Source organism: Sinocyclocheilus rhinocerous, unplaced genomic scaffold, assembly GCF_001515625.1.
Source record: "Sinocyclocheilus rhinocerous isolate Xijiao unplaced genomic scaffold, SAMN03320098_v1.1 scaffold1841, whole genome shotgun sequence".
In the NCBI taxonomy this organism is placed as follows: Eukaryota; Metazoa; Chordata; class Actinopteri; order Cypriniformes; family Cyprinidae; genus Sinocyclocheilus; species Sinocyclocheilus rhinocerous.
In genome coordinates this window covers 166,708-178,352 of record NW_015666172.1, presented here as the reverse complement: position 1 = coordinate 178,352, position 11,645 = coordinate 166,708, and the positions used below count along the sequence as shown (strand labels likewise).

General features: G+C 35.7%; 1 protein-coding gene across 3 annotated transcripts; it reads left to right on the top strand.

Moving 5' to 3' along the window:
* Positions 1-558: 558 nt before the first annotated feature.
* On the top strand, positions 559-9,329 carry slc16a13 (solute carrier family 16 member 13). Of its 3 annotated transcripts, XM_016543107.1 has the most exons (7): positions 559-727; positions 5,207-5,448; positions 5,556-5,699; positions 5,788-6,044; positions 6,849-7,119; positions 7,249-7,374; positions 8,295-9,329. In XM_016543107.1, the coding sequence occupies exons 2-7, from the start codon at positions 5,211-5,213 to the stop codon at positions 8,648-8,650; spliced, it is 1,392 nt and encodes a 463-aa protein (XP_016398593.1). In that variant the 5' UTR covers positions 559-727; positions 5,207-5,210; the 3' UTR covers positions 8,651-9,329. The 3 variants fall into 3 exon arrangements, with proteins under 3 accessions (XP_016398593.1, XP_016398592.1, XP_016398591.1); XM_016543106.1 differs by having other exon boundaries at positions 559-634; positions 6,849-7,374; XM_016543105.1 differs by having other exon boundaries at positions 6,849-7,374.
* Positions 9,330-11,645: the final 2,316 nt, after the last annotated feature.

The window sequence follows — 11,645 nt, the reverse complement described above, 5'->3', positions numbered from 1 at the left end:
TTAATATGCTGAGCTAAATTTTTGTTTAATCTATAGCTGTATCTCTGTCTTGTGTAGAGTTTTATTTTAAATGAAACCAGAGCAATACACAGAGGTTGTCAGGAAGATGGACGTAACTATGAAGTGTTGGTGAGAATATACTGTATACAAACATGGGCTGCTGAAATAATTAAGACACATGCACAAAAACTTTAAATAAGTCTACGGTGTTTTGTTCATCTTAGCTGGCCACAAGGCTAAACCACCTCTTTTCCCCAGCAAGGATACAATAGCCATATTGTAACCACTGTAACTGCTTTTTAAGTGTTTGTAACTGATATGAATTTACCGCTAGGGGGTCTTTATTTCATCTCATAGAAGAGAACGTTAATCTTCACTGACACTAGTTTTAATGTTTGACAGCATGCTGAATGTGCTCTATTGTTGTCTAACTTTAACCTAACATTGCACGCGTAGTTTATAAGTGACCAGAGTAAGTTACATTTTTGTAAAGGGATGGAAACTTACTCTTGCTCGTGAGTGAGCTCTAGAGGCGGAGCTTCGCTGAAACGAAACCCGCACGAGCGAGTAATAGCCGCTCATGTCAAGAGCAGGTGAAGCAGAAAGTCGCGATCGACGATGTGCAACAGTAACAGTACGTGTTGATTATCAGTGCATTTAAAAAAGAAGCTGTTTATCTGATTTGACCTAATGACGAGTTGACAGGAAAGGGGTGATCGGGTTATGGGTAAGTAACTACCGATCTGTTCCAGACACGTTAACCTGAAACAAATGCATTTTCAAACGGATTATATTTTGCTTGCTTTATTTTACACTACTTTAGGGTCGTGTATTATATGAAATTTAGGCTGCTCATGTCACACTGGTTTGTCTAAAATACTTTAGTGTTTCATTGCAGCACCTCTCTCTACTGGCAGTGTTTTTGCGGTAGGCTACATATCCGGAAATCCTAACATATTTGGTGTGCAAGATCAAGTCGAGCGGTTCGCGTTTGTATTGCTAGTTATACGCCATGAATTCATGACTAAATCGCGTCTCTGTCACTGTTATGAAACAGTGTGCAATATCAACAATGCAAGATGACGAGACACAAAAACAAGATGGTTTTTCTACGTCACTATACAACAAGACTTCGCTTATGTTATATGCTGTCACTTTACTTAATTAATATTTATAAGCCATACAGTCACCATGGATTTGCATTGGACATTTTTATGTGTGACCATTTTTAAATTACCCTATAATAATTGTCATAAATCCAGAGATCAAGACCCGTTGACCGATATTTAAAACTGAAATTGAATATCAAGCTATGAAAAAATATTTAAAATAATTTAAAAATATACACTAAACAAAATTATAAACGCAACACTTTTGTGTGAACAATATTTGAGAGAAATAGGCCTTTTGTGTACATAGAAAAAGTCTTAGATCTTTGAGTTCAGCTCATGAAAAATGGGGGCAAAAACAAAAGTGTTGCGTTTATAATTTTGTTCAGTGTAGTTTTGAAATATATATTTTCCGTAATGTTTCTCATCATAAATGTTCAAGAGCACAAATTAATATCTGGCAATATTTCATAAGTCTTCAAATTTTATAGTACATTATAAACACCTGTAAAAACATGAATGTAAACACATACGTTATGTAATGATGTGTTGCATGGACAGGACATTCATATCTATGGGACGGGAGAAGTCTGTGTTAGGTCTGTGTAAGTCTGCGATAGGCAGAGGAGATTGATAGAGAGGGCAAAAGGTAGGTGTATCTTGCTAGATTTTCTTTAGCAGCTATGTTTGCTGTAACTTTTTATTGTGCATATTTACTGCTCCGGGTGTGTGTTCGTGTTCACTGCTGTGTGTGTGCACTTTGGATGGGTTAAATGCAGAGCACTAATTCCGAGTATGGGTCACCATACTTGGCCACATGTCACGTCACTTTTTTTAAAATTTTATGTTCATTTAGTTGCACATTCAACATTTAAAATCGAATGTTCTTGTTTGGTTGTTGACGGTGTAAACCAGGGTTCCTCAATTAGTTGAATATTCAGATATCCAATAGATGAATATTTAAAAAAAATCCCAGTAGTCTGTTTTATTCAAACAATTATGAAAATTTTTGAATTTAGATACAGGATAATTTTGCCTGTTGAATATTAAAAACAAATGAACAAACAAAAAATCTGGATCTCCATGTCTGCCATGCAAATCAACTGTTCCTGCTCATTCCCAGACTGGATATCTTCTCTCCACTTTCCCTAATTGCAGATTCAATTATTAGATTTGTCCGTATTAATATTTTTATGTTTAGATTTTTTTGGGGTAGGATCAAACTGTAACACCGTACGTCCCAACCAGACACGACGCGATAAAAAGTATCTTTTCCTTGTAGTTTTTGTCCTAACCACCCGCGACAGCGACATGTGACAATAATCGACACGGAATTCTATTTTAGGAACGGTTTTTATTTTCTGCAACGTCGCAGCAGGAACAACATACAAAATATGACAGCGATAATATCAGGTAATGATTATGTGCTTTATTCAATGTTAAAAGTGTCTAATATGAGTTTAAATATTATTTTGCGTTATCTTTATAGCCATAGTGAAAGCGACAATAGATATTTTACCTCAGATCTTGAAAATAAATTAAAGCAAAATTGTACGTTAAAACAGTGAACTCACTGCGAACCAACACGTGTATTCCATAACAAAGATATCAGTCAGTGTCAGTACGTTATAAATAGAACGAGTCAGCAGTTTACTCTCGGGGATTTGTCGTGTCGCGCCGCTTCCAAGATAGCATCACTGATTATAACGAGTTCTTGTATTTTATTGCATCGCGCCGCGCCACGCCACTCGCGTCTGGTGTAGACACGATGTACTTTAATGTAGCTTTCTGATGCTGCGTTTGAATTTTCATGCCACATTATTTGAAATTAGCGCGGGCCAAAGTTTTTTTTCTCGCGGGCCGCCTATTGAGAAACCCTGGTGTAAACTAAACATTTTAGTAGTTTTATTGAAACATGCTAATAAAAATCTGTTAATATTAAATTAAAAATATATTTTTTTAAAGTAAAAATTATGTATAATTTACATACATATACAAACATAAAAATGCATAAAGTGTATTTAGTGGAGGAAATTATATTTAGGGCAATTTGTATTATTATTATTATTATTATTATTATTTTGTAAAATATAATTTTATAAGTAATACTTATTTGGGGAAAGGAGCATTCACAGAGTTCCCTACATGAACAATTATAATTTGTCTGATGGTCTCCATCTTTCACAGTATAACATGTAGAAACATGTTATGGCACACATACCACAAAGTCTAGATATAAAATTCAAGACTCTATCCATCAGCAAGTGGCTAGGTCAACAGTATGCTTATATATCAAAATGTAACATGAAAGTGTATTCATTGATATGTTTTACTGTATAATTCTAGTATAGTTTTATAATAATAAAGATGTGCTTTTGAGCCGGTAGCTGTATTTTAATAGAACTTAAACATATATTATGCATTTTTCATGTAAAGTATTCATTACAGTTTTTTGGAGGCTTGTCATGTTACATCTATATTTAATCCGAATTTATCCGGTTTTGTGATATTCTTCTCTATCTGCAGGTATTGATTTGTGGAATACTTTTCTTTACCAATAGAGTTTAGAATTTGGTTATGGAGGTGTTTAGGTTACCATTAAATGTGTAATTAATTTAATGTAAATATGTAGGTTTTCTAATTTGTTAGAGACTAAAACACAGCTGTCTGTGCATGAAAACACTGTTAAGGGTTAGTGTATGGGTTTGGTTTAAGAATATACATATGTGCTGCCTGACAAAATGTGGTTTTAACACATTTATTACAATGATAGCTTTTTTATGCACTGCAAATGTTTTAATGCATTTTGTTGGTAGTACATCCTGTTTATACTGACGTTTTAATGTTAAAGTTTGCTCATTCTGAGAAAAAAACAAAACATTTTGTTGATGTCCCAGCCGTCATCCGAACCTGAGCGATAAGCTTTTAATTGGGTCAAATTGTCAAACCATTGGTAATGACTGTTCAGAGTCCACCTCATGATCAACTCACGATCAACGTTTTGTTACAGGACTAAATTAAAAGACTTTACTTCTTCAAAATAACCTACTGGTATGTGTGTGTGTGCTAGAGAAAATTAAAGCTGGATAAGAACAGACACCTGACTGTTAAATGAGTATAAATCATCTTAGTTTTAGAATTTAAACTGGTAGGTGTTTATCAGCACTGTGAAGCATAGTGAACAGATGTGTTTATTTTCAAGGTAATGTTAAAGAGATCATGAACAGTATGATAGAGGCCAGTTATTTGTCAAGAAACAGAGCCTTATGTAGTAGATGGGGTAAAAAGAAAACTAGAAGTAACCTAATTACTTTTATTGTTTGGTTGAAGATGTTTTAATGCTGTCTATGACACGCTTAAAGGTTATGGTCATGTAACTTGCACTCTTCTCTTGAAGGAATAGTTCACCCAAAAATTTAAATTGACTTACGCTTTGGCCATCCAAGATGTAGATGAGTTTGTTTCTTCATCAGAAAAGATTTAGAGAAGTGTATCAATACATCACTTGTCCAAACTGATAAAAACATCACAATAATCCACAAGCAATTCATACAACTCCAGTCCATTAATTAATGTCTTGTGAAGTGAAAAGCTGCGTGTTTGTAAGAAACAAATCTTTCATTCAGGCATTTTAACTACGAGTCCAGTGAAAAAATCGTCTTGTCTGAATCAGGAGAGAAATATGCACAGATCAAGCACCGTTGTGAGAGGATAACGGGATGGACTTTTTCACTGAAGGAAGCGTTATTATGGATTATGGACTGGTATTTTGGTAGTACCAGTTTAAAGATTAAAAATGCCTTAATGATGGATTTGTTTCTTACAAATATACAGCTTTTACTTCACAATATGTAAATTGATGAACTGGAGTCGTGTGGATTATTTGTGGATTATCGTGATGCGTTAATCAGCTATTTGGACTCTCATTTTGACGGCACCCATTCACTGCAGAGGAACCACTGGTGAACAAGTGATGTAATGCTAAATTTCTCCAAATCTGTTCCCATTATGAAACAAACTCATCTACATTTTGCATGGCCTGAGGGTGAGTCAGTTTTAATTTTTGAGTGAACTATTCCTTTAATCTGTCTCTTCAGTGCAATGATGGAAAAGCCCCAAAAGACACAGGAAGAGCAGCAGTCGTCCCCACAGATGGCGGCACCTGATGGGGGTTGGGGCTGGGTGGTGGTGGGGTCTTTTTTCGTGTCTTCTGCCCTGGTGTTCGGGCTCATCCGCTGTCTGGGTGTCTTTTTTGTGGAGTTTGTGCAGTACTTTGGTGAGAGTGCCCAGGCAGTGTCCTGGATAACATCCATTGGCTTGGCCATGCAACAGCTAATGAGTAAGTTTACTCATTCATTTGTTCTTGTCTATATCAACAAACACAGTATAGTAAAACAACACACTTTGGCTTTCAGCATTCAGTTGATTATATATGCTTGCCTGCAGGTCCAATAGGTGCAGCTGCATCTAATGTGTATGGAACTCGTCCAGTAGTTATGATGGGAGGATTCCTTTCAGGTCTGGGATTCATTCTGGCTTCCCAGGCAACGTCTCTTTTACATCTTTACCTGACCATGGGATTAATTTCAGGTAGATGCTCTTGTAAAGAGTGTCTTTAATACTAACCAATGTCAGGATCCTGATTCGTGTTTTTACTCTCTATGTTTATTTCTGTCAGGTTTAGGCTGGGCGCTGGTCTTCACCCCTACAGTTGCATCAGTAATGCAGTACTTTACCGTGCGGAGATCTCTAGCCATGGGCCTGGGCTTCACAGGCGTCGGTCTTGCCTCTTTCGCCTTCTCCCCACTTTTTCAGTATCTAGTAGAGGTCTATGCTTGGCGTGGAGCTTTGCTTGTCCTCGGAGGCCTCAGCTTCAACATGATTGCTTGTGGAGCTCTCATTCGGCCTCTATTGAAACCAAAGGTTGTGTTGAAGGTATGTGTTTTTATATTACTGAATACATTAATGAAATTTTCTATACATACATACCATTTAGAAGTTGGGTCAGTAAGATTTTTTAAATAGAAAATAATACTTTTATTCAGCATGGGTGCATTCAATTGATCATAAGTTGCCAGAAATTACATTTATAATGTTACAAAAGATTTCTATTTCAAATAAATGCTGTTCTGAATTTACAGTTCATCAAAGAATTCTGAAAAAAATATTTCCACAAAAATATTAAGCAGAACAACTGTTTAACAACTAGGATGCAGAATTTTGCGATGGAAAAAAAGTGACAGCAAAAAAAATTATATAATGTTACAAAATATTTCTCTTTCACATAAATCTTTCTATTCATCAAAGAATGCTTAAAACATGGTTTGCACAAAAATATTAGCCAGCACAACTGAAAATTCAATTTTGCCATCACAGGAATTAATTACATTTTAAAATTGATTTAAATAGTAAAATGTTATTTTTAATTATTATAACAGTTCACAATGTCACTGATTTGGCTGTATTTTTAATTTAAAAAAATGCAGCTTTAATGAGCATAAGAGACTTCTTTCAAAAACATTTAAAAAATCTTATGGACCACAAACATTTCAATGGTGGAGTATATATTTTCTTTTTTAATAATTAATTAATTTAACAATTAGTGATTAATAAATATTCTAATTATGCAATTAAATATATTTTTAATCAAAAAAATTGTTTTATAGTGATTGTTCTGCAGTTTAACATGTTTGAGGCTTAATTACTCTATTGGCTTGTTTCTTTTTGTGCCCTTCTCAGACTGAAAACTTGACCAAGCTCAACAAATGTTCTTCTTTATTGTCCCGTATCTTCGAGAGCTTTGAGCTCTCCCTGCTTTCACACAGAGGCTTCCTCACTTATGCCGTGGCCATCACCTTCTTCAATGCCGGCTACTTCATCCCTTACATTCATCTGGTCGCCCACAGCCGTCACATTGGTTTCACTGAGTACCAGGCAGCCTTTGTAATCTCTGTAACCGGTGTGGTAGACATCATGGGTCGCGTAGCCTCCGGCTGGTTCTCAGACTTGGGTAAAATACGGATGCCGCACATGCTGGTGGTGTGGACTGGGTTACTGGGGCTCTCACTGATGCTCATTCCTGTTGCTGTGGTTTACTCAGGACTTATTGTTATTAGTGTGGTCTATGGGTTTTGCGCAGGAGCGATGACACCGCTGGCCTTCGCGGTGGTACCGGAGATCGTAGGCATAGGTCGAGTGCTGGGAGCCCTTGGCCTGCTGCAGTTCATAGAGAGTGTTGGAGGGCTGCTGGGAGCACCACTGTCTGGTAGGAGCTCATGAGATCATCACAGTAGTTTTATTTAAAGGAAAAGTTCACCCAAAAATTTAAATTTGCTGACAATTTAATCACCCTCGGGCCATCCAAGATGTACATGATTTTGTTTTTTCATCAGAACAGATTTTGAGAAGTTTAACATTACATCATTTACTCACCAATGAATCCTCTGCAGTGAATGGGTGCCATCAGAATGAGAGTCCAAACAGCTGATAAAAACATCACAATAATCCACATGAATCCAGATGTCTTGTGAAGTGAAAAGCTGTGTGTTTGTATGAAACAAACTGTTGCTTCCGGCTAAAATATGAGTCCTCTATCCATAATATTGCTTTCTCCAGTGAAAAAATCATCTTGTTTGAATCAGGAGAGAAATATGCACAGATCAAGCACTGTTACAAGCAAAAACAGTTCTAAACAAATATGTTGGTGGATTTTGATGTGAGTGGACAACAAGGGATGACATTTCTGGAGGAAGCGTTGTAATGGATTTTGGACTCATATTTTAGCCAGAAACGACGCTTTAATGTTAAAATGCCTTAAAGATGGAGTTGTTACGAACACACAGCTTTTCACTTCACAAGATGTTAACTGATGGACTGGAGTGGTGTGGATTACTTGAGGATCATTGTGATGTTTTATCAGCTGTTTGAACTTGCATTTTGACGGCACCCATTCACTGCAGAGGATCCATTGGTGAGCAAGTGATATAATGCTAAATTCCTCCAAATCTGTTCCCATGAAGAACAAACTCATCTACGTCTTGCATGGCCTCAGGATGAGTAAATTTTCTGCAAATATTCATTTTTGGTGGAACTATTCCTTTAAAAGGCCGACATTCAATTGATTCAGATCTTTAGGTTCACAGTCAGCAATGAAATGATTGTTCCATCTCCATTTTTTCCTCCCAGGCTGGCTGAAGGACTGTACTGGGACATACACATTATCTCTTATTGCTGCTGGAAGTTTCCTAGTGTTAGGTATGTTAGTTACAATGACTCTTCCCTATTTCTGGTCTTGTACGGCCCCTCCACCCCCATCACCTTCAAAGAGGAAGTCTCAGGATGGCTCCATTGAAGATGGACTACTCAAACAAACTCTATCCTCAAATTCTGTACCTGAGAGCCTGTGCCCTTTGGATGATACACCCTACTCGGATAAGGAGTTAAAGGTCTGTTGGAAGAGTGATGTTACATGTCTAGTGCAAGAACGAAATGAAATACCACAGGAAATGATGCACCATACTAATTCAGGGGAAATATTATGATTGTGTGATGTTAGAAAATAATTAGTGGTGGTCATAGTAGTAGTTTTTAGAAGGATATAGACGAGATATAGGCATCTATTGGCATTGGAATCACAAATCATGTTGCACTTTTGGTTTTATACCGCATTTTGCAGTAAAACTTTTAGTGGGTAATTTCATAAGAATAAGTTCAATCCGATGGAAATTTCCAGTTAGCCTACCTTGTGTAACGTTCAAAACAAATGTGGATTATTTAATCATTCCTTATATAAATGCAAGGAGACACACGTTTTTGGACATGCACCATGAAATTAGTGCAATTCAAAAGTTGTATAATAGGTCAATAGCAGCATAAATCTTTATCATGATGTAAATGCAATAACGTAATCAAGTTATCATTTATCAAGACCAGCTTTTCTTTTTGATTACATCATAATGACAATACAGTTGCCACAGTCAGACACCACAGCAGCAGCTATATAGTGTTATTTTAGTATCACTTAATTATAGTTTTTATTAATATTTTGAATTAGTTTTTTATATTTTCAGTATTTACAGTATTATTTGTCAATTTGTAAATTCTCATTCTAAAAAAGCCATTATTCTGGGCACAGTTCATTTCCAATCTTTATAGTTATACAGATAATTTAAGAGATACTTTATAAATAGCTCAAGTATTTTTCTGTTCTGAAATCAGTATTTTTTTTATTTAATAATATATTTCATTTAATTAAATTATTTTTACTTTATATGTACATTTTCAAATATTTTGTCAATTCAGAATCGCCACCAAATAAGGATTTTTGCTGATATTGTCCAAATACCCCACTTTGACTTGGCCATTTCTGAATTTATGGAGGGCGCTGTATATCAAATATCATGGTATTATTATCTGACACCAACACTGTACCATGGTATTGCCATATTACTATTTCTGAGTATGCTGGCAAAATACTATTTATTTTTATTGTATTATTAAAAATTTTTATTGTAAATTATTGTGACATACTTGACCTCTGGCATTCTCTAACAGGAAGCTAATTATGATGCACAAATACAGCTTCAGGGTTTGGTGGAATGACTGATGCTTGTGGTTTTTGTTAATCACAGTTACTGAGGAGCATTTTGTATTCATGGCTAGTAAAACATGAGGCTTTTATGAGACTCCACACAAGCTTTTAACTGCTTAGTCAGCAGACTCAGCACATGCCTAACATGCTGTCACATCAAGCAAAAGCTAAGATAAAGGCAGTGCATTTTCTATAGCCATTAAGTTTGGTGCTGGAGGCTACTTCAGTACAGTATTCAAAAGCAGGAAAGCAAGCTAAATGCTAACGTTGCAGCAGTGCTAATCCTGTTCTGCTCCTCATGTAGAGCATTAATGTGCCTTACCTTGATTACAGCTGGACTGTTCTTGAGTTGCATATGGAGGAATATGATGATCACAAGATGTTCTTTCTGATACTAGCATTGTCGGAGACATGACATTTTGATGTTGTCCTTTCAGGGTTGAATTGGACCATGTGATTTGTGTATTTCATTGATGCTTTTTAAGTATTGTATGATGGAAATCTTGCACATTGTCAAGGGTTTTCACTGTGATTTTCAAGCTCCAGGTTTCAGAGTGAATATTGATTTACATTTTCCACAGAGGTCGCTGACAAACAAAATTGACTTATGAATCATTGACCAAAGTGTCACACACTAAAGTCTTTGTTACACATTACATTCTTCAACACTTTTTTGTTTTTGTTTTAAATTTTTATTTTTATTAATGCAAGAGCTTTACTGTGCATTAACTAGTATATAACCTTGTAAATTCTCTTACTTCCCTTGGAAAAACCTTGAATACTAGTCAATAATGCTGTTTTAAAGATGCACTTCTCATAAAACCAAACACGTGAGCCTTAATCTCCATAGACTTGAGAGTCAATGAGCTCAGCTACAGACTTTGCTTTCTCATGTGAGAGGCCCTTATTGCTTTGAGATTGACAGCACTGCCTTTTCACACAGTTGTCTTCAAATGCACTGTATTAATGCAATTAAACATGCTCTTTAGCCTATTGACCTCAGTATGCTTGCAAGAAGTGAAGACTTGGATGAATTTGGATCAGTTTAGTAGTATTCTAAACTATACTGCAGTGCAAGTCTATTAGCTTTGGAGTGCCAAAGCAGGCAATGACTCTTAACAACATTTCATCATCTGGTTCTTTGAACTTAGTAGCTTTAGAACTACACTGCGCAAGTTGACTTTTGATCTGATTTAAAGGTTGAATGGAATTTGCCATCTGAGCCAGTCGGGTAGTTTTACCTTTTACCAGGTTACCAGCCCATATCATGTGCGTTGTTGTAATTTTCCAAGAAGCGCACAGCATGGCAAGACGGGTTTTAATAGAACAGTACAGTACAAATCTGTGTTTTGGTAGACAGATTTGTCTTTTAATGTGGTTAAATACAAGGCTGTTTCTGTTTTTATTGTACTATTGTTTTCTTGCTATATTTTATATATGATATTTTTTATTTTTATTGACAAACTTCTTAGGTTCTAATATTCTAATCTTTTTTTTTTTTTTTGAAGAATTATGGTATGAAACATCATTTAAACTAAGATATCATGACAGAAGTACAAGTAAGAACATGGAACTGAGCTGGATATATTAAAATTATGTACAGATAACTGATACATTCATGTGTGAAGTCAGAGTCCTGGTCCAATCAAACGTTTGGGGTTTGTAAGATTTTTTAAATGTTTTTGAAAGAAGTCTCTTCTGTTCACCAAAGCTAATACTGTGAAATATTATTACAATTACAATTTTGCTATTTTAATATATATTAAAATGTATTTTATTCCTGTGATGCTAAGCTGAATTGTCAGCATCATTACTCTAGTCTTCAGTGTCTCATGATCCTTCAGAAATCATTCTAATATGCCGAGTTGCTGCTTAAGAAACATTTCATATTATTGTCAATGTCGAAAACTGCTTTTGTGGAAACCGTGATAATATTGTTTCAGAAT

Bases quoted from the DNA above. Each gene is read 5' to 3' on its own strand.
- slc16a13 (XM_016543106.1), top strand. From the start codon at position 5,211: ATGATGGAAAAGCCCCAAAAGACACAGGAAGAGCAGCAGTCGTCCCCA. The intron at 6,045-6,848 runs GTATGTGTTTTT...TGCCCTTCTCAG, and splicing joins AACCAAAGGTTGTGTTGAAG to ACTGAAAACTTGACCAAGCT. The intron at 7,375-8,294 runs GTAGGAGCTCAT...TTTTCCTCCCAG, and splicing joins GCTGGGAGCACCACTGTCTG to GCTGGCTGAAGGACTGTACT.